At 45.7% G+C, this 20,512-nt stretch overlaps 1 protein-coding gene across 3 annotated transcripts; it reads left to right on the forward strand.

The window, feature by feature from the left end:
* Window positions 1-82: 82 nt before the first annotated feature.
* On the forward strand, window positions 83-11,475 carry Acot2 (acyl-CoA thioesterase 2). Of its 3 annotated transcripts, XM_006240320.5 has the most exons (4): window positions 83-2,245; window positions 4,399-4,601; window positions 6,894-7,461; window positions 8,384-11,475. In XM_006240320.5, exons 1-4 carry the CDS (start codon window positions 1,666-1,668, stop codon window positions 8,398-8,400), a joined length of 1,368 nt encoding a protein of 455 aa, XP_006240382.1. In that variant the 5' UTR covers window positions 83-1,665; the 3' UTR covers window positions 8,401-11,475. The 3 variants fall into 3 exon arrangements, with proteins under 3 accessions (XP_006240382.1, XP_063117607.1, NP_620262.2); XM_063261537.1 differs by lacking the exons at window positions 6,894-7,461; window positions 8,384-11,475 and adding an exon at window positions 5,688-5,893; NM_138907.3 differs by lacking the exon at window positions 8,384-11,475 and having other exon boundaries at window positions 1,497-2,245; window positions 6,894-8,330.
* Window positions 11,476-20,512: the final 9,037 nt, after the last annotated feature.

Here is a 20,512-nt window from a genome sequence, read left to right on the forward strand (position 1 = left end):
ATGTGAGACCATTTGAAACTAGGTTAAAAAGCTCTGTCTAGGCAAGTTCTTCAGGGTAGCTATTCTGGCCTCCTTTTCTTCTTCTTCTTCTTCTTCTTCTTCTTCTTCTTCTTCTTCTTCTTCTTCTTCTTCTTCTTCTTCTTCTTCTTCTTCCTCCTCCTCCTCCTCCTCCTCCTCCTCCTCCTCCTCCTCCTCCTCTTCCTCCTCCTCCTCCTCTCGGAGCTGAGGACCAAACCCAGGGCCTTGCGCTTGCTAGGCAAGCGCTCTACCACTGAGCTAAATCCCCAACCCCCAGCCTCCTTTTCTATAACTGTGATAAAACGCCAACCAAAACCAGCAAGTGGAGGAAAAGGTTTATTTGGCATTAACTTCTGGATTACAGTCCGTCCCTGAGGAAAGTTAAGCAAGAACCAGGAGGCAGGAACCACAGGGGAACACTGACTTGTTTCCTTCTGTCCACGGTCAGTCAGACAGCTTGCTTGTTCTCTCTCTCTCTCTCTCTCTCTCTCTCTCTCTCTCTCTCTCTTGTACTTTGTTTGTGTGTGGGTGTTTGGCTGGCATGCGTATGTCTCAGATCTCCTGGAGCTAGACTTGCAGAGAGCTGTGAGCTACCTTGTGGCTGTGGGAAATGAACTCAAGTCCTTTGGAAGAACAGTCTATGCTTTTAACCACTGAGCTGGTTCTGCCATCCCCAGCTTTCTAATAGAACCTAGCTGACCGGCCCAGCATAATACCTCCTAAAGTGGTGTAGACTCTCCCACACAAATCGTCAGTGACACATAGGATAATATGATACAGGCTTTTCCTCACGTGAGCTTCCCTGTTCCAAAGTTTCTAGTTTGGGTCAAGTAAACAAAAACTAACACAGTTAGTTATTCTTAGAATAAGAGGCAAGTACAGCTTATATAGTTTCCAGTTTCTATAATAATAACGATGTGCAATTATCCTTGTTGTAAAGGTTCAAGGTCTTGAAGGAAAAAAATTAACCATTGATTGGAAACAATAGCTGATGAAACAGTTGGGAAATGTGTAAAGTCCGGGATTAGTAGGAAAAAGTGTTTGCCTAGAGGGCCAGAAGACGAGCTCAATGCAAAAAGGAATGCCTATGACGTCATTTGCCTATTTTTACACCAGTACGGAATGCAGGTAAAGGGTCACACAGCCCATGAGGCATTAAATTCACTGGACATGGGACTTACGTGTAGGCTAAGCACGCGCAGACAGCACACAAAACAGCATGATGCACATTTTTGAAAGAACAGTCCTAAGATTAGTAACAAGTGTCTATTACTCCACGACGCGATGAAACTCAATTGCAATCACATTCTTGACTCTGCAACCTTACGAATTTGGCGACTGAAGGTCTCATTGGTGAGCTGGCTTTTAATAGCGAGCCCTAGTCCAGCCCACTCTTCCTGGGGCAAAGAGCACCTGAAACACAGTCCAAGCAAGGGGCTTCCGGATATAACGGAGTCTTTACGCACAGACGCCTTAGTCAAAGCGTCACTACTTTTGCTTTTGTTGCTTGCTTAGCACTCTGATCCAGCACAGTAAGCCCACACAGCTCAGCCTACGGCTCAGTCTAAGGACTGCAAATAGGCAGCTGGCCACTAGAGGATCTCTAACTTTTCCTACGAAACTGAGGGCTGAAGTCAAAGATACAAAATGGTGGCCTCGTCTTTCGCTGTCCTGAGAGCAAGCAGGTTGTGCCAATGGGGTTGGAAGAGCTGGACGCAGCTGTCAGGTCCTCCGCCGCTCAGCACCGGTGGCCGGACCACTTTTGCGCGGACAAATGCTACGCTGAGCCTGGAGCCCGGGAGCCGCAGCTGCTGGGACGAGCCGTTGAGCATCACCGTGCGCGGCCTGGCCCCCGAGCAGCCCGTCACGCTGCGCGCGGCCCTGCGTGACGAGAAGGGCGCGCTCTTCCGAGCCCACGCGCGCTACCGCGCCGACGCCGGTGGTGAGCTGGACCTGGCGCGCGCTCCCGCGCTGGGCGGCAGCTTCACGGGGCTCGAGCCCATGGGGCTGATCTGGGCCATGGAGCCCGAACGGCCTCTCTGGCGCCTGGTCAAGCGCGACGTGCAGAAGCCTTATGTGGTGGAGCTGGAGGTGCTGGACGGACACGAGCCCGACGGCGGTCAGCGGCTGGCACAGGCAGTGCACGAGCGTCACTTCATGGCTCCAGGGGTGCGGCGCGTGCCCGTGCGCGACGGCCGGGTGCGCGCCACGCTCTTCCTGCCCCCAGGTGAGCAGCCCTTCCCTTTCCCGTGTTCAAAGTTCCCCTGTGATTTTAAGAGAAGAAAAGGGTAGCTCAATGATCTAGGACTCAGTGGGAAAGAGACAGGACTGGACTGGAAGGGGCCTGCTATGGTGATGCTGTTTCCCTGAAGCTGGTCCTTCAATTCCACTGCTAAGTTAAAGGGCATCATAAGAAAAGGGGAGAGACTCCTCATAATAAAGTCCTCGGTGTTATATACACTGCCCCTAATTTTCTTTTAGAATGCCTTCTATTTTGTTTTGTTTTTTGTTTTTTTTCTTGTGGCAGTGTAGGAATTCGAACTAGGCAAGCACGCTACTAATAAGTTTCCAATATTTAAAAATTTTCCTGCCCAGGTTCTAGCAAATCAGGCGTGAGAATCAACAGGACTCTATAACAGTGCAAGGTTAAAAACAAAAAAACAAAAAACAAAAACAAAAACAAAAAACGATCAACTCCCAGGAAAGGCCATTAGTATCCTGACTTTGAGACAAGCTTCACTCGCTTGGGCTGGAGGGTGTGGCTCGGTTGGTTGAGTGCTTCCTTGGGTTTCATCCCAGCACAGGATAAACCAGGCAAGATGGCACAGCACTGCAATCCCAGCACCCACAGGTCGAGGGAGGAGAACCAGAAGCTCTTGGCCATTTCTGGCTATGTAGTAATACCGGGTGATACCAGGATATTTGGTGGTCTGCCTCAAAACAACAACAAAAAAATGGCAAAGTAGACTAAATCAACAAAATATTAAAATGACACTTATAAGTGGTTAAAGAGAGGTGCGCACAACCCATGGCGGTGATGAAGAAGGAACGTGCCCGGGTCCCTTCCGCCTTAGTCCCCATCTGCTCCTGAACAGGTGCCAGCCCAGTGTTTGCTGTGTTCTTGTTTAAACCGGTCATGTGGAAGACAAGCCTCTTTTTTCTTTTTTTTTCCTAAGATTTATTTATTTTATGTATATGAGTTTATGGATGCTCTCTTCAGAAACACCAGAAGAGGGCATCAGATCCATAACAGATGGTTGTGAGCCACCATGGGGTTGCTGGGAATTGAACTTAGGACCTCTGGAAGAGCAGTCAGTGCTCTTAACAGTTGAACTCTCTCCAGCCCAGACAAGACTCTTTATACAAATGGAAAATATTGTTTAGGGCACAAATTCATGCAGAAAGAACGTGTAGCCCTTTCTAGCATATATCTACTCACTTAGCAGAATGCATGTGAGATTCCTGGGGTCTTCTAGCCAGGAAGCCTCTGTTTTTATTTATTTGCCAGTTGAAGGACTTTGGTTCCTTTGCACTCTGTGGATATTATGTGTGAAGTTGTTGCAAATGCTTGCACAGAAGTCTGTGTGTGGGGGCTGGGGAGATGGCTCAGTGGTTAAGAGCATTGATCGTTCTTCCAGAGGTCCTGAGTTCAAATCCCAGCAACCACATGGTGGCTCACAACCATCTGTAGTGAGATCTGATGCCCTCTTCTGGTGTGTCTGAAGACAGCCACAGTGTAGTTATATATAATAAATAAATAAATAAATCTTTTAAAAAAAAAGAAGTTTGTGTGTGAACAAAAATTTTCATTTCTTTTGTGTAAGTAGGTGTGGGGTTATTGGGTCGTATGGTAAGAGTAGGTTTAATTTCTGGGAGCAAGCGTCCACTGCATTTTACCCCCCACTGCATTCTACAAACCACATGGTTTTGCATTACATCAGCATCGTGTGCTGATTGCGGTTGCCACACAGCTTTGGTGGCAGTTGGCACTATCAATTTCAGTTCAGAGAGGAGAGTAGTGTATGAGTGTGTGTGTGTGTGTGTGTGTGTGTGTGTGTGTGTGTGTGTGTGTGTGTGTGTGTTCCCATGTGTTTGGAATCATATCTGGCATGCCAGACATGCTAAACAGCACTCTACCCCAGCCCTTAGTGTGTTTTTAATGATAAAAGTAGCATATTCTCTCTGTAAAAGTCCATGGAGCTTTGAGATTTGGATATAGAGGGGAATGCGGGTAGAGAGGAAACTGTGGACTCAGCACAGGCCACTCTGGATGCGTGCGGACAGGAGGACTTTTAGTATCTTTATGATCAGTTTGAAACATGTTTATCCTGAATTAAGCATCCTGAATGCTTAGTTTGGTTTGGTTTGGTTTCTCCCCAGAACCTGGGCCCTTTCCTGGAATCATAGACCTTTTTGGAGTTGGAGGCGGCCTTCTGGAGTACCGGGCGAGTCTGCTGGCTGGGAAGGGTTTTGCCGTCATGGCTCTGGCTTATTACAACTACGACGACCTCCCCAAGACCATGGAAACCATGCGCATTGAGTACTTTGAAGAAGCCGTGAACTACCTGCGTGGCCACCCTGAGGTTAGATCCCCTCAAGTTTCATTGGCCCCCCATCAGAGCTCCTCATCATATGCCTGCCTTGGCGGACCGGGCCAGTGTGGCAGCCCCTCCCTGTCTGGGAGACAGTCTTTATGAACTGCCTTGTGTGGTTACTGGTTAGACATTTCTCTGTAATGCTGCACGAGTGCCTGGATCTCATGCTAGTTAGCATTCGGGACTCTGAGTTCTAGAATGTTGTAGTGTTTCATAAAGAACCACCAGCATGTGTGAGAACCAAGGTTTGACACGAGAAATAAAGGGAAAGAAAAAGTTAGGGCCATCGCCAGCCAGTACTCATTCAAATGATATGCTCAGCAGCTCTCTGCCGTCTGTGTCCCCGTGTCCCCGTGTCCCTATGGGAAGCACAGGGTGAAGTGGGAAAGAGGGACTTGAGAGTCAACAGCAGGAGACCAGGCTGCTCTGAGCTTTCTAGGTTCAGCATGGCACAGGCTGGGCAGGCAACCCTTGTTTATTTTATAATTTTATAATCAGGAGTTGACGTGGCTGGAAGCATTAGAGAAGTGGAGCCCATGCAGGATACATCTAGAGAGAAGTCCAAGAATAGATTTCGTAAATTTTCAAAAAAAAATATTAACATTGTGCATTTGCATGCACACATCAGAACGTCTGCATTCACAAGTATGGGTCTGAGGACAACGTTATGGAGTCAGTTCTCTCCTTCCACTTTTATGTATATTCCAAGAATCACACTGAAGTCGTCATGCTTGTGCAGCAAATGCTTTACCCACTGAGTGACCCCAATAACCTTCATTTCACAGTTCCATGGCTTTGGGACTTCTGTTTCTTCTTTTAAGAAACATGGTGATTACCACATTACTTAATTGTTCAGTGATGAGTAAAGTTTGAAGGTTTGCAGGGTGTTGTTGTAGAAGCCACAGAAGAAAAGACCCTTGTGAAAGGACAGCCAAAAGGCCTTTTGCTTATAGCCCAGAGGACACTGGGACTCGGAACAGCAACAGCCCTTGTGGCCAAAGCCAGTCCAAACCACCCGGACGGCGCCGAGCAGGGAATGGATGAAAGCGAATTACAACAAACATCTTCCCACAGGTTTTGTAGGGACCCAGGGCAGAGAACAAAGTCTTAGCTCGCACAACTGACCCAGAGCTGTGAGAAAATAGAAGAGCCCAGAGCAGGGAGGACCCGAGGAGGACCAGCAGAGAGAAGTTTACAGGAGAGGAGGCTGGAAGTAGGTGTGGGACGCCATCCCTGGAGAAAATTAGACACAACCAGAGGGTGGCTGCTGAGATCATGGGGGAATCTGAGAGCTTGAGCGGCTGTGGGAAAAGGTGGACTGGGGAGGGAGAAGATGAGGCACTCCTGCTGGAGCTTCTGTTTTCTCACTGCAGTATGGAGGGCTGAGGGGGAGGGGCACGCATGGGGGGACCCAAGAGGCTGAGGAGGTAGGAGAGGATGTGTGTGTGTGGTCCTTTGGAGAAGTGGAAAACAAAACACGAGTGATGTGTGGCAGGATGGAAGGGCCACAGCGTGTTCCTGTCCAATGGGAGATCGGGCTGTGGGAAGGCTTGTATTTCTCTTAGCGCCTGCGTAGACCTGGAGAGAGTGAACAGAACTAGGCCTTTTCTGGGCAGATATGACCAAGGGTGGGGGGCGAGGAAGGAATGGAGACTGCGTTTTGAGGGAGTATTTCGCGGATAAAGCACAGACTCTGAAGTGGAGGGGCTGATAGGTGAGCATGGGCGATCTCCAGCGAAGAGACTGCGAAGTCGAAGTCCTCCGTGAGGTAGAAAGGAGTGTTTTTAGAAGAGCTAAGCGGGAGGGACTAAAGATGTTGGCCAGAGGGTGCAATGCATGCAAGCGAGATTTGGAGCCTAAAAGAGTACATGCTACTGATGAGAAGCATGGTTTAGATTAGTGGGAATGGCTGGTTGCCATGGGCTAGAAAAAAAGAATCAGAGGAGTTTTAAAAGTCTGTGTGGTATGGGTTGGGGATTTAGCTCAGTGGTAGAGCACTTGCCTAGCAAGCGCAAGGCCCTGGGTTCCGTCCCCAGCTCCGGAAAAAAAAAAAAAAAAAAGAGACACAGAAAAAAGTCTGTGTGGTAGACTGTTGTCATGGTTGTTGCAGTCACCAAGAATGATGATAGAGAAATTGTGGAAAGAAAGATATGGCTTAGGTATAAATAAATGTCCTGAGTTGTAATGTAGATACTCAGATCTATGCCTCCTCCTCCCCGCTTTCTGATTATCATACTGTTCCTGGACTAAACCTCCATTTTTCATTTGCTTCATTCTCAGGTAAAAGGACCAGGAATTGGGCTGCTTGGGATTTCCAAAGGGGGTGAACTTGGCCTTGCTATGGCCTCCTTCCTGAAGGGCATCACGGCTGCTGTTGTCATCAATGGCTCCGTGGCTGCTGTTGGGAACACCGTATGCTACAAGGATGAGACTATACCCCCTGTGTCCCTTCTGAGAGACAAAGTCAAAATGACCAAAGATGGTCTCTTGGATGTCGTGGAAGCTCTGCAAAGCCCTTTGGTAGACAAGAAGAGCTTCATCCCTGTGGAAAGGTCTGACACGACCTTCCTGTTCCTCGTTGGTCAGGATGACCACAACTGGAAGAGCGAGTTCTATGCCAGAGAGGCCTCCAAACGCTTGCAGGCCCACGGGAAAGAGAAGCCCCAGATCATCTGCTACCCAGAAGCAGGGCACTATATCGAGCCTCCTTACTTCCCACTGTGCAGCGCTGGCATGCACCTCCTGGTGGGTGCTAACATCACCTTTGGAGGGGAGCCTAAGCCTCACTCTGTGGCCCAGTTGGATGCATGGCAGCAACTCCAGACTTTCTTCCACAAACAGTTGAGTGGTAAGAGTTAGGAGGTGCCCCCTAAAATATAACCTGTTATGTGGTGGTTTGGGGAAAAACCCAAATATCAGAATGCCACTTCAGTTTAGTTCATTTGAACACATACTAATTTTTTTAAGTTTCTTTCTTCCTTCCTTTCTTTCTTTCTGTTTTTTTTTTTTTTGTTGTTGTTGTTGTTTGTTTGTTTGTTTGAGACAGGGTTTGTCTGTTTACCCCTGGCTGGCCTGGAACTTGCTTTGTAGACCAGAGGCTAGGCCTGAATTCTGAGGTTGGCCGGCCTCTGCCTCCCAAGTGCTGGCAGTAAAGCCACACCCAGCTTAAGTTTTTTTTTTTTTTTTTTCTTTTCTTTTTTTTTCGGAGCTGGGGACCGAACCCAGGGCCTTGCGCTTGCTAGGCAAACGCTCTACCACTGAGCTAAATCCCCAACCCCCCCTTTTTTTTCTTAATATAATGAATTAAGTGCCTGTGAGAGACTGAGGATATAGCTTAGTGGCAATGCATTTGACTTTCTTCTATAGTGCCCTGAATTCATTCTCCAGTGCTATAAGACAACAAAGAAATTAAAACTTCCTTATAAAACTGTGCCTATTGACCTGGTGAGATGGCTCAGTGATAGTGGTGCTTTCTGCCCAGCCTGACAGCTTGAGATTGTCTTTCCCCCAGGATCTACATGGTAGGAGAGAACCAACTCTGACAAGTTGTCCTCCAACACACGCACACACCTGCACATGCACACACAAATAACATGTAATTTAAAAATAGTGCCTATCCAAAAATAGAGTTCTTTTGTATCATGAATTAAAGGGGAACCTTAAGTATAAACATTCTTATTAAGACAAAAAATAAAAATTGGATCATTATAGACAAAACTATGGTGTCCTTCAATTTTTGGGAATTGTTCCCACTCTCATCTTCCTTGCAGAAATGGCTTTCGGGTGACATAGTCAACAAGGACATCAACTTTACAAAGCAAACCAACGTTGGGAAAAGAACCTCTTGGTGCGATGAGCTCTGTCATGGCGACATTAGAAGAAAACGAGCATTTAGTCCAGGAGGCAACAGAGCAGCTGTGGAAGGGAACAGATTCTAGGTACCCCATGTTGTGTCAACCTTCAGACCTTTCTGTGAGACCAGGAACTGGATGTGTGTGAGCAAACGCTCTCATCCCCACATAGTTAGGCCACAGCATCTCCCAGTCAGCTGGTGCTCTTATGAGCACAGGAGGAACGGATGTCTTTACCCATTGCGAGATTCATGACTGAGCCTCCATAACACAAGGCAGGCAGTAAAGAGAAAGCCATAGAACCCTATTCAGGTTTATTATTTTTAATCACATATGAATCCATGTGTGTCTGTGTGGATGCCCAGAGGCTTGATGGTTTCAGTTCCCCTGGAGCTAGAGTTACAGGTAGTTGTGAGTCACCCAACATGGGTGCTGGGAAGCAAACTCTGGTTCTTTGTGGGAGCAGTATATACTCTTAAGGGCTGGGCTTTCTCTGCAGCCTCAGTACCATGTTTAATAAAAACGTTGCATGAGGGCTGGAGCCATGGCTCAGTGGTTAAGAGCACTGACTGCTCTTCCAGTGGTCCCGAGTTCAAATCCAGCAACCACATGGTGGCTCACAACCATCTGTAATGGGATCTGGTGTGTCTGAAGACAGCTACAGTGTACTCATATACATAAAATAAATAAATTTTAAAAAAAAAGGCTCCCTTCTTCAAAACAAACAGTTTCATGAGATGATTCAGTGGGAAATGTGATTCAGCAGGAAATGGTACTGGCCACCAAGCCTGACAACCTGAGTTCAATCCCTGGGCCCAACATGGTCAAAGGAGAGAACTGATTCCTGTAACTCCTCCTCTGACCTCCACATGAGCACCATAGCACACACCTGTGCCCCAGTATACAAATTAATCATTTTTTTTTCGGGGCTGGGGATCAAACCCAGGACCTTGCGCTTCCTAGGCAAGCGCTCTACCACTGAGCCAAATCCCCAACCCCTCAAATTAATCATTTTTTAAAAAGTTAAAGTGTTGGGGCTGGAGAGATGGCTCAGCGGTTAAGAGCACTGACTGCTCTTCCAGAGGTCCTGAGTTCAAATCCCAGCAACCACATGGTGGCTCACAACCATCTGATTTGGAATCTGATGGCCTTTCCTGCTGTCTGAAAACAACAATGTACTCACATACATAAGATAAATAAGTCTTTAAAAAAAAGTTAAAGTGTTGCATGGCATGAGAACCTTCAGACATTAAGACCCAGGTCTGGAGGGTGGTGCCGTCCAGAGCACACTAAGCATGAGCCAGAGATGAGGGCAGACCGTAAGTCGACAGGCGCTCTGCTTCGGGGTCCTGTCCTTACTTCCTGCTCAGTGCTGCTCTGTGGCCTGGTAGGGTCAGCCAAATAAATCCTTTCCTCCCTACGTGCTTTTTGGTCACAGCATTTTTCACAGTGACAAAACTAGAATAGTAGTTGGCAGAGTCTGGGAAGGTTAGTAGGGGAAGGACGGTAGGGTGGGCTGGTTATGAAGACAGGAAGTGTAGATTCTTGGCTTCTGTAGCACAGTATCTATTGCATAGATGGATTTGTGTTGCTGTTGCCACAGATAATAGTTTTGTTATTTTATGTGTTTTGCTTGCATGCATGTTTGTGCACCAACTGCATATCTGGGTACATGCATGGAAAGGGCAGAAAGGGCATCAGATGCCCTGGAACTTGGCTTACAGATGATTGTAAACTGCTGTGTGTTTGCCAGGAATTGACCTCTGATCCCCTCAGAGAGTAGCCACTGTTTTTAACCACTAAGTCATCTCTAAAGCCCTTAGGGTGGAGATCAAACCCAGTATGAGCAAAGCATAGAATCTACCATTATACCCTTGTGGTGGTTTGAATAAGAATGGCCCCATAGGCTCATAGATTTGAATGCTTAGTCATCAGGGAGTGGCACTGCTTGAGAAGGATTAGGAGGTGTGGTCTTTTTGAAGTAGGTGTGGCCTTATTAGAGGAATTATGTCACTGGGGGTGGGCTTTGAGGTTTCAAAAGCCCAAGCCGGAGCCAGTGTCTCCTCTCTTCTTCCTGCTGCCTGCAGATGCAGGTGTAGAACTCTCAGCTCCTTCTCCAGTACCATGTCTGCCTGCGTGCCACAATGTCCCATGTCATCATGACAATGGACTAAGCCTCTGGAACGATAAGTATGCTCCAATTAAACGCGTTCTTTTTTAAGAATTGCTGTGTGCTGTCTTTGTACAGCAACAGAACACTGACTAATACAATCCCCACACCCTATTGTGTATTTCAAAACAGTTACAGGAAGGATTTTGAATATTTTCTCTTTTTTTTTGAATGGTTCTACATTTTATTACTGGGCAAACCACACCCCTAATTTAAACATGACCAAGTCCCCAGGTTAAAAATGTTGAGCTCCATCTGGCAGGATTGATCGAGCACCATGGTTCAGTGTGAACCCTCAGTCTTGCCATTGTATGAATCCTTATAGACCCAGCATTGTTCTCCTCCAGTGTCTTCTCTCAGAATTGTACCTGACTTTGTTACCAGTTTTCACCAGAATCCACTGAGGAATAGCGTGATTTTGCTTTTGTTTCTTGGTCAGGAAGCTCTTGATTGTAAGTTCTGTGAGAAGTCCTGAAGAGAAGTCAGGCTGGGGATCTGGTGCACAACGGCAGAGGCTCCAGGGGAAGAACAGAATGGAAGGATTTTGAATATTTTCAACACAGAGAAATGATAAATATTAGCAGTAATGAATATAACAATTACAGACTTGAACATTACACACTGTGTATATATGTTTCTCACAAATATGCACAGTCATTATGTATCAAAAAGAATCTAAGTCCACTGGGCACGGTGGTGCAGTCCTTTAATCCCAACCCTCCAGGCAGAGGCAGGGGGATCTCTGTTAGTTTGAGACCAGCCTGGTCTACAGAATGAGTTCTAGGACAGCCAGGGCTATGTAGAAAGAGCCTGTGTCAAAAATTAAAAAAAAAAAAAAGAATGTAGGTCTAAATTAATTTCTTAGTTAACGAAGCAATTAAAAATAATTGTCGTGGGCTGGAGAGATGGCTCAGTGGTTAAGAGCACTGACTGCTCTTCCAGAGGTCCTGAGTTCAACTCCCAGCAACCACATGGTGGCTCATGACCATCTGTAATGGAATCCGATGCCCTCTTCTGGTGTATCTGAAGACAGCTACAGTGTAACTCATACATAGAATAAAATAAATTAAAAAAAATAATCGTCATAACTTCTTCATAGATGCAGAGATGGGAGCAGAATGAGGAACTGAGAAAAGTTTAGCGGAGGTTATGTCTCCTTGGTCCTGTGCATGCCTGATGCTTTGCGATTTCTTGGCTGGAGGATAAAGAAATTTCCAGTGCCCCACAGCAGAGAGGGCCAGCTGGACTTGGCTAGAACCCGTATCAGACATAAATGAAGGGTGGCTCCTGCACACATGTGTGCATTTGCACATGTGTGCCCCCCCACAGATACACATACACATGAACGCACACATGCATGCAGATACAATAGAATATCTCTTATAAAAAAGAGAAACAGGGTTGGAGAGATGGCTCAATGGTTAAGAGCACTGACTGCTCTTCCAGAGGTCCTGAGTTCAATTCCCAGGACCACATTACAGGCTCACAACCATCTGTAAGGGGATCCCATGCCCTCTTCTGCTGTGTCTGAAGACAGCTACAGTATACTACTCATATACATTAAATAAATAAATAAATCTGAGAGAGAGAGAGAGAGAAACAGTCTGAGTTCTGAAAATCGGTGGAATGTTTCACCTATCTGAGAAGGCAGCACCTTCAATTGAATGACCTGAGAGGAGGGGACTGTCCCCTCTAAAAAAAAACATGGTATTTTTAGGATTGTGGCAACTGCCACCCTGATTTATGAAAAAAATAAACCAGTAAATTTTGAGGCCTGGAAGAAAATTAAGTGTTTCTGAAACACCCAGGCAGGCACGCCCAGCCATTCTGTGAGGTGTCTAACCCCGGAAGCTCACCAGCAAGGACTGTTTGTAAAAAAGTCGGTTAGGAAAACGTGAAGCTCCTCCTTTCCTTCCTTCATTTGCATTCGAAGCTCAGCATGACGTTTTGACGCAGCGTATTTTGACAAGATGATCTGAAAATCTTTGTTGGGTGGGAAAGAACAGGAGGCATCACACAGTGGAAACTTTAGATTGAAATTCTTTCTCTGCCAGTGGTCAACAGGGCATCAGATCTTTCGCCAGAGACTGACAAAACTGGAAAGATGTGTTTTCCTTGCCGCAGGCTCAAGCAGAACTTCGTGCGTGATTGCCAAAGGAACCTCATCTAAATGTAAGGAGAGGAGCGAGCTTTGGCAAGGCAAGCACAGATCCAAACCTTTCTCTGTCAGACTTGAAGGCAGACGGCTTGGAATGGTCAAAACAAAACAAAACAAAACAAAACCCTGATATTGCAAGAGGAACATTCTACCCGAGGAGAAAACCTGAGCTAAAGCTAGAGGCGGGGAGATAGGCGATGTGTGTGTTGTGTTTCCTGGCTGGTTTCTCGGCTTCACAGGAAGAAAGAAAGCAGGACAGACTGTGAGCCTCCTCCACACCACGTTCTTGAGCTCTCTTTCTCTACTCCCACAGGAAGCTGAATGGCACATTTGTTTGGTCCCTCTCCATAGGTCTCCATAGGTCCTACAGTGCCAGGGAGAAGAGGATGAAGCAGGTGGAGGCTTTCAGCAACTGGGGGGCTGGGACAGAACAGGCCTAGCGACTGTATGGGATAGACAGTGCCACACACAGCCTGACCCTGGGAATTCTAGACTGCATGAACCATTCACACAAAGACAGAAGGACAGACTGATTAGACTGAGTTGGGACAGAGTCTCCTGGGGGCTCTCCTGGAAGGGGAGTTAGGAACCTGCTTTCTGTCTGATGACCATGGAGGTCACGAGGACCCCGATTCTAGGGGATGTGAGAAGAGCTACAGTCAAGGAGCCAGGAGTGATCAAAGGAGGCCTTGACATCAGTTCGAGGTGGGCTGTCCCACTGCCCTGTTCACCCTTCACTCAGATGAAGAGAACTGGCACTCCGTGTCCCCCACCCCCAGACTTGCCCCCTAGTTTCTGAATGCTTCCAGCAGAATGGTTGCTGGGAGTAGGGAATGGTGAGCACAGGCCCAGTGTAAGCCGACCTTCCACTCTGTTCATATAATCAGCGCTGACCCGGGAACCTGGTCAGGCGTCCTGATTTCATAATATTACACTGTTGATAAAAGTCACCAGAGTGGCACCTGGTAGAGTTTCCCTCCTAACGTTTGGGGGTGAGTTGGAACTGGGGTAAAGTTCATGGCAGCATGTCAACTGGGTGACTTCTGTTCAAAGCTTTGGGAAGTGAGCCAAGAGCAGGATTAACTGCATAATGTCTGTGCACCCAGGCAGCCAGTGGCTGTGTGGAAGACCATACTGTCCATTTAAGCTAGCCTCACTGAATGGAGGCACCCTCCCTTAAGGACAAAGAGAGGGGCTTTGTAAAGTGAGAGACACAGGACTTCAATGTCTAATGGAAGAGTACTTACTTCCCATGTTCCAAGTGTTAGCTGTCAACCCCTTCCCAGAGAGGACAGTGATGGGAAGACAGGTCCTGGGCAGACATCCTCACGTGTTATATCAGCAGGGAGGAAAACCATGCTTGCTAATAGCACAGCTATGATGTGATCTGTCCAGATCACATCAGTATGTTGTCACATTGCATAGGGGCCGTGGAACAGGGCTGATGCTAATAATATAACATGGAGAAATTCTTTATTGGTCCTGCTTATCTTGAGTTCTTAGATGCCACCTCTACCCGGGTACCTCTGTCTTTCCCAAGCTTTGAGAATTTTTCCTCTGTTTTAAAGATTATTTTATATATACTGTAATGTCTTCAGACACACCAGAAGAGGCATCAGATCCCATTACAGATGGTTATGAGCCACGATGTGGTTGCTGGGAATTGAACTCAGGACCTCTAGAAGAGCAAGCAGTGAGTCTTCCTAACCACTGAGCCACCTCTCCAGCCCACCTCTGTTGTTTTATTGCATCCGTTTTCTATGACCTCAGGTTTTCATTCTTCCTTCAGTATGCCAAAGCAGTCAGGCATTTAATCATTTCAATATTTAATCTTATTATTTATTATTATATACACACACATACACAAATATGTGTATAATTTGATCATGCATGGCATGATACCAGTGTGAAGGTTATAAGACAATATTTGTTCTCTACTTTAACGGTGGGATTCAGGGATTGAACTCGGGTCACCAGGCTTTGTACATTAAGTGTTTTACCTTAGCCACCCAGCCAGCACTATTTATCTGTCTATCATCAATCTATCTATATCTATCTATCTATCTATCTATCTATCTATCTATCTATCTATCTATCTATCTAGACAAGATTTCTCTGTGTAGCCTTGGCTAGAACTCACTGTGTATGCTAGGCTGGCCTCGAACTCACAGAGATCCACCTGTGTCTGCCTCCTGAGTGCTGGGATTAAAGGCATGAGCCACCACTCAGCTCATCTCAAGCTATTTATTTTTTGAGACAGGATTTTTATGGTCTATCAGAGCTGGTCTAAAATGCTCCATGTAGCACAGGCTGGCCTTGAGCTTTCAGAAATCCTTCTAGCCCAGCCTCCCAGGTTCTAGGATCAGAGAAGTAACCTACCAAAAGAAGCTTGGCATTTGCCCATTTAGTGCTATCCCAGAAATCATGAACATTCTCTTGCTGTTTTCTCAGTTTTCCTTTGCTTTTACCTGAATGTGGTGTTTTCAAGGCCTGTCTCTAAGCTCTGATATTCTTTCTTGCTCTAAATCTGTTTCGTTGTTGTTTGTCGGAACTTTCAACTAAACTATTATCTCATCTGACTTATTGAACGTTCCTTCCCAGGACAAAGGAAGAGTATTGAGCTCTTCACTAGAGAGATCACAGGTTAAAGCCATTAAACGACCATATTTTTATAGCATAAACCACAAGGGCACAGAATGATGTTTTTCAAGCCTGAAAATAGTTACCAACAAACACTACTATACTCAAGAAGGCTCTCCTTTAGACTCGAAAGAGAGATAAAGATCGTTTTTTAAAAAGATTTACTTATTTATTTACTATATATAAGTACACTGTAGCTGTCTTCAGACACACCAGAAGAGGGCATCAGATCCCATTACATATGGTTGTGAGTCACCATGTGGTTGCTGGGATTTGAACTCAGGACCTCTGGAAGAGCAGTCAGTGCTCTTAACCACTGAGCCATCTCTCCAGCCCAAGATCTTCTCATATAAATAAACTCAAGAGACTACTGATCACTAGGCCGGCACCCCAAAAGATGCTTAAGGAAGTGCTACACCCAGAAGAAGGACAATGTACAGTGTGTGAAGGAGTAAATCCACTAGAAGAGTCAACATACAAGAGAAGAGGAGGAAAGAACCAAACATTATCAATACAGTAAACTCTCAACTCCAAAGATGAGCATGACAGGAAGGAGCCAAACACAAAACAACCCAGAGAAGACCGACTAAACAGGAGGAACAAGTCCATTCTTCTGATAATAACTCTGGATGTACGTGGACTTGTGGAAGAGGTCCCAGCACACAACTGCCTCTAATTCCAGTTCCAAGGGATCTGATACCCTCTTCTAGTTTTGCACACAAATACACAAACCTACACGTGGACACACAGATACAGATACGATAAAAAAAAAAAAAAAACAAAACAACACAGAATAGCTGCATGGATTACAACAGAAGACAAAAAAAAAAAATGCTCTCTACTAAACTTATTTGTGAAGAAATACTGTAGCGATTTGAAGAAGTGTCTCACACAGGCTCATGTTTTTAAACACTTGGTTCCCAGTTGGTGGCACTGCCTGGAGAGGTTATGGAGCCTTGAGGAGGTGGAGCCTTGCTGGAAGAATTCCATCATAGGGGGCAGGGCTTGGAGGCTTTACAGCATGCCCTATTTCCTGCTCACTTACTCACTCTGCTGATAAAGAAGCAATCTTGAAGCTTCCTGCTCTTGCCTTTCCTACCCTTAATGATATCTAGCCCTGTGGAACCGAGAGCCAAAATAAACATTTCTTTAAATTGCTTTTTATCACTCAACTGTCTTGGACCCGCCAACCACCTAATATAACAACACAGAGACCATTATTATTTTTTACAGCTCAGGCCTTAGCTTAGGCTATTTCCCAATTAGCCCAATTGTATAAGTTAATGAACCCGATTATTCTGATCTAAGTTCTGCCACACGCTCATGAGTTACCTCTCCTTCAGTCCTGGTATCTGTTTCTTGCTGTGTCTGGCTGGTGAATCTTCCACCTCTCTCTCCCAGAGTTCCTATCTCTGCCCGAAAGTTTCACCTACCTTTCTTGGTCTGCAATAGGTCATACGTTCTTTATTAAATCAATCAGAAAATGATGGAGAAGATGTTCACAAAACACAGGGACGGATGAAGCTTCATAAAAATAATAATACAAAGACAACCTTCACACAGTGCACGAGGAGATCATCTTGACCGCTTTCGGTAAGGATATCTTATCAGGTCACAAGAAGAGTGGCTCATACAGATACACATTAAAGAGAAATCGAAAGGCTCTAGACTCAGAGTGAAAGATTGGGAGGTGCTATTCCAAGCAAAATGAATCTGAAAGCAAGCAGGAATTGCCAAACGTATACCCATTAAAATACACTTTAAGATAAAGCAGTTAAGGACCGACAGCGTAGATCATATGCACCAAAGGAACTGTTATATGAGGATAAAACAATTAAAATATTTATTCTTTCACAGTTTCATATATAAATTTCTTATATTTCTTCTCACGATTCTCCTTTCTCCTCTTCCCTCGCCCCAAATCCTTTTTTTCTAAGTAATACCTCCTCCCACTTTCATGCCTTTTTGTATGCATAGCCTACAGCGCTTACTCTGGGTTGTACCCATGAGCGTGGGTTGGGGGTGATCTACCTGATCTAAGGAAACTTACCAGTGGCTATACTGTGGAGGAATATGATTTTCTCTCAACCATCAGTCATAGCTGCTTATAGTTTCTCGTGGAGAAGTGGAGTGTGAGGGCTAGTCCCATGTCAACTTGACACAAGCTTAAGTCATCTGAGAGGAAGGAACCACTGAAGTGGAAATTTCTAGATTCTTTGGATACTCGGTTGTGTCCTGTGGTATTTTTCTGGAAACTGTCTTATGAGAGGATGTTTTGCTGAGAACAGACATGTGTTTGTTTTCTGGAAGGTGCCTAGAAAAGGGGCATGTGATGTTTTACAAGAGCGGGTGATTGAAAGAACATGTGATGTTTGCAAAGGGTATAATAAATATAACCCAACAGACAGTGGACAACACTGTGTGGCAGTGGTTGCCTTGCCACTCTTTGCTGGTCTCCACTGGGCTTTGCTGACCCTGGTCTTCACTGATGACACTGTGGTATTGGTTGACCTTGCCTTTTTAGCTGATCATCACTTGTCCTGACTTTATAGAGAGAAATGCACCAAAGAACTTCCGGTGATGTTCTGCCAGCTTCTTGCTGCTTCTGTAGACTCGGGCCAATTGGTAGAGGCTCGTGGTTTCTTCTGCATCAAACTTCCATTGCTGATTCCTGAATGGTGTTTGCAGATGGATCGAGCTACTGCTGCTGATTCCAGTGAACTGAACTACTGATATCCTGACAATGCAGACTGGAATCGCCCTGAAGAACTATTTCTAAACAGGTCCACGTTCTCCTTTGCCTTATTAACCTTTCCTTTTCACTATCTCCTGTGGGTGGTGAGGTTAAAGGGAGGTTATAGCTTTTAAGAACCCATATTAAAGTAGATTTTGAAAAACATAAGCCAACACACCACAATTAAGAAAATACCGCCATAAGATCTGAATGTAGGCAAACTTGTAGGGAGGTTTCTTAAGTAGTGAAGGATGTGGGAGGGCCCATCCCATTGTGAGTGGTTCTATGCATGGGTTGGGCGTACTGAGTTCTAAAAGGAAACAGGCTGAGCAAACCATGAGGAGCAAGCCAGTAAGCAGCACACCTCCATGGCTTCTACGTCAGCTCCTGCCTCCAGGTTCCTGCCCTGTGTTTGAGTTCCTGTCCTGGTTTCTATCAATGGTGAACAAACAAACCCTTTCCCCTGCAACTTGTTTTGGTCATGGTGTTTGATCACAGCAATGGTAACCCTGACTAAGACATGAGGGTTTATGAGCTCCCAGTACAGGGTGGAAGATTGACAGGTCCAGTCTTCTGTAGATCTGTGTTACCACGACTGTGAATTCAAGAGGGCAGCAGCCACGACATCCAGAAGACAGCATTTCACAGCACGCCTTTCCAACTCCGGGTCTTACCTTCCTCTGCCCCCTCTTCCATGATATTCCTTGAGCCTTGAAGGGGATTTATATAAATGCCTAGTTTAGGGCAGAGCATTCATTTCTTCTCAGCACTTTGACCAGTTATGAATCTTTGAATTAACTGCCAGACACTACAAACTTCTCTGTCCAAGACTGAGAGGAGCACTAATCTACAGATCTAAACAAAAATATTCAGAAGGCAGACTGACATGTCTACATGTCCATATAGCAAAACAACAATGGTAGGCTCTCCCCCAGGGCTTACAACCTCCCCAGCCATGGATGTTTGACTGAGTTAATAGTCCCAGGCCTGAATTTCTTCCTGTTGGGGCAAGTCCATGATACAACTACAAAGCAGATAGTTACTCTCAGAATAGTGCTGGCTCTCTTGTATCAGTGGTCCTGTCTTGCCTGACAGGTTGATGATGTGGTGTGCAGGGTTCTCGGTTGTGTGACACCTCTGGTGACGTTTCTCCCACTGTAGTCCGTATAGAACAACACTGTGATTGTCTGCTAGCCAGCACTGAAGAAAGTTCTAGCTCAGTTCCTGTGTCCTGCAACCAGAGTCTGTGACGTCTTCAGCAATATCGTCTATTATCTAGTTCTGGTGGAGAACCAAGGCAACAGCCTGTGTTGTTTGAGACTCTGTGCCTTCTGTGGCTAACAAGTCAAGAGAGAGAGAGAGAGAGAGGGGGGGGGGGAGGGAGGGGTGGTGGGGGGAGAGAGAGAGAGAGAGAGAGAGAGAGAGAGAGAGAGAGAGAGAGAACTTCAAAACAGGGCATCCAGGCTTTGATCTTTCTCTAGCTGTGACCCCACTTCTTCCCTCAGAAGGACTTTTCTCCCCTTGAGAAACTATTGGTGTTAGTAGCACCAGGAGGAGGAGGAGGTGGAAGAAAAGAGGAGAGGAAGGAAAAAAGCAAGTCAGAAACTAATATCCACAGTAAACACAGATACAAAAACCCTCAACAAAATACTTGCAAATAGGGGTTGGGGATTTAGCTCAGTGGTAGAGCACTTGCCTAGGAAGCGCAAGGCCCTGGGTTCGGTCCCCAGCTCCGAAAAAAAGAACAAACAAAACAAAACAAAACAAAACAAAAAACCTTGCAAATAAAATTCAATTGCACCTTCAAAAGATCATGCATCTGTGGGAGAGTGGTGGCAATGCCTTTAGTCTCAGCACTTGGGAGGCACTGTCAAGAAGATCTCTGAGTTTGAGGGCAGCAGAAAGAATTCCAGGCTAAACAGACAAACCTTTTCTGGAAAACAAAAGACAAAACCCAATGAAACAAATAAAAAAACATGTATCACTATCAGTTGGATTCCATTCCCGGGATGGATGAGTGGTCAAATACATGCAAATTATTAGATATAAGGCCGCACAAAGACAATAAGGGTGAAGATTACACAATCATTTTTCTAGATGTAGAAAACATTTGATAAAATTCAAAATCTTTTTTCACATGAAAGTCCTTTAAAGATAAGGTACAGAATTGTGCCTGACGTGGCAAAGTCTATTCATGACAAATTAATAGGCTGCATCACAGTGAATGAGGGATCAGTGAGAGAATTTCCTCTAAAGTGAGAGGAAGAGAATGGTGTCCCCTCTTCCTGTTCTTATTCAATGAAACACTTAGAATTTCAGCCGGAGCAGTTGGCCAAAAGGAAGAAC

The sequence above is a fragment of the Rattus norvegicus genome, chromosome 6, assembly GCF_036323735.1.
Source record: "Rattus norvegicus strain BN/NHsdMcwi chromosome 6, GRCr8, whole genome shotgun sequence".
NCBI classification, from domain to species: domain Eukaryota; kingdom Metazoa; phylum Chordata; class Mammalia; order Rodentia; family Muridae; genus Rattus; species Rattus norvegicus.

Coding starts and splice junctions, on each gene's coding strand:
- Acot2 (XM_006240320.5), top strand. CDS start 1,666: ATGGTGGCCTCGTCTTTCGCTGTCCTGAGAGCAAGCAGGTTGTGCCAA. Junction 2,246..4,398: donor CACGCTCTTCCTGCCCCCAG/GTGAGCAGCCCT, acceptor GTTTCTCCCCAG/AACCTGGGCCCTTTCCTGGA. Junction 4,602..6,893: donor ACCTGCGTGGCCACCCTGAG/GTTAGATCCCCT, acceptor CTTCATTCTCAG/GTAAAAGGACCAGGAATTGG.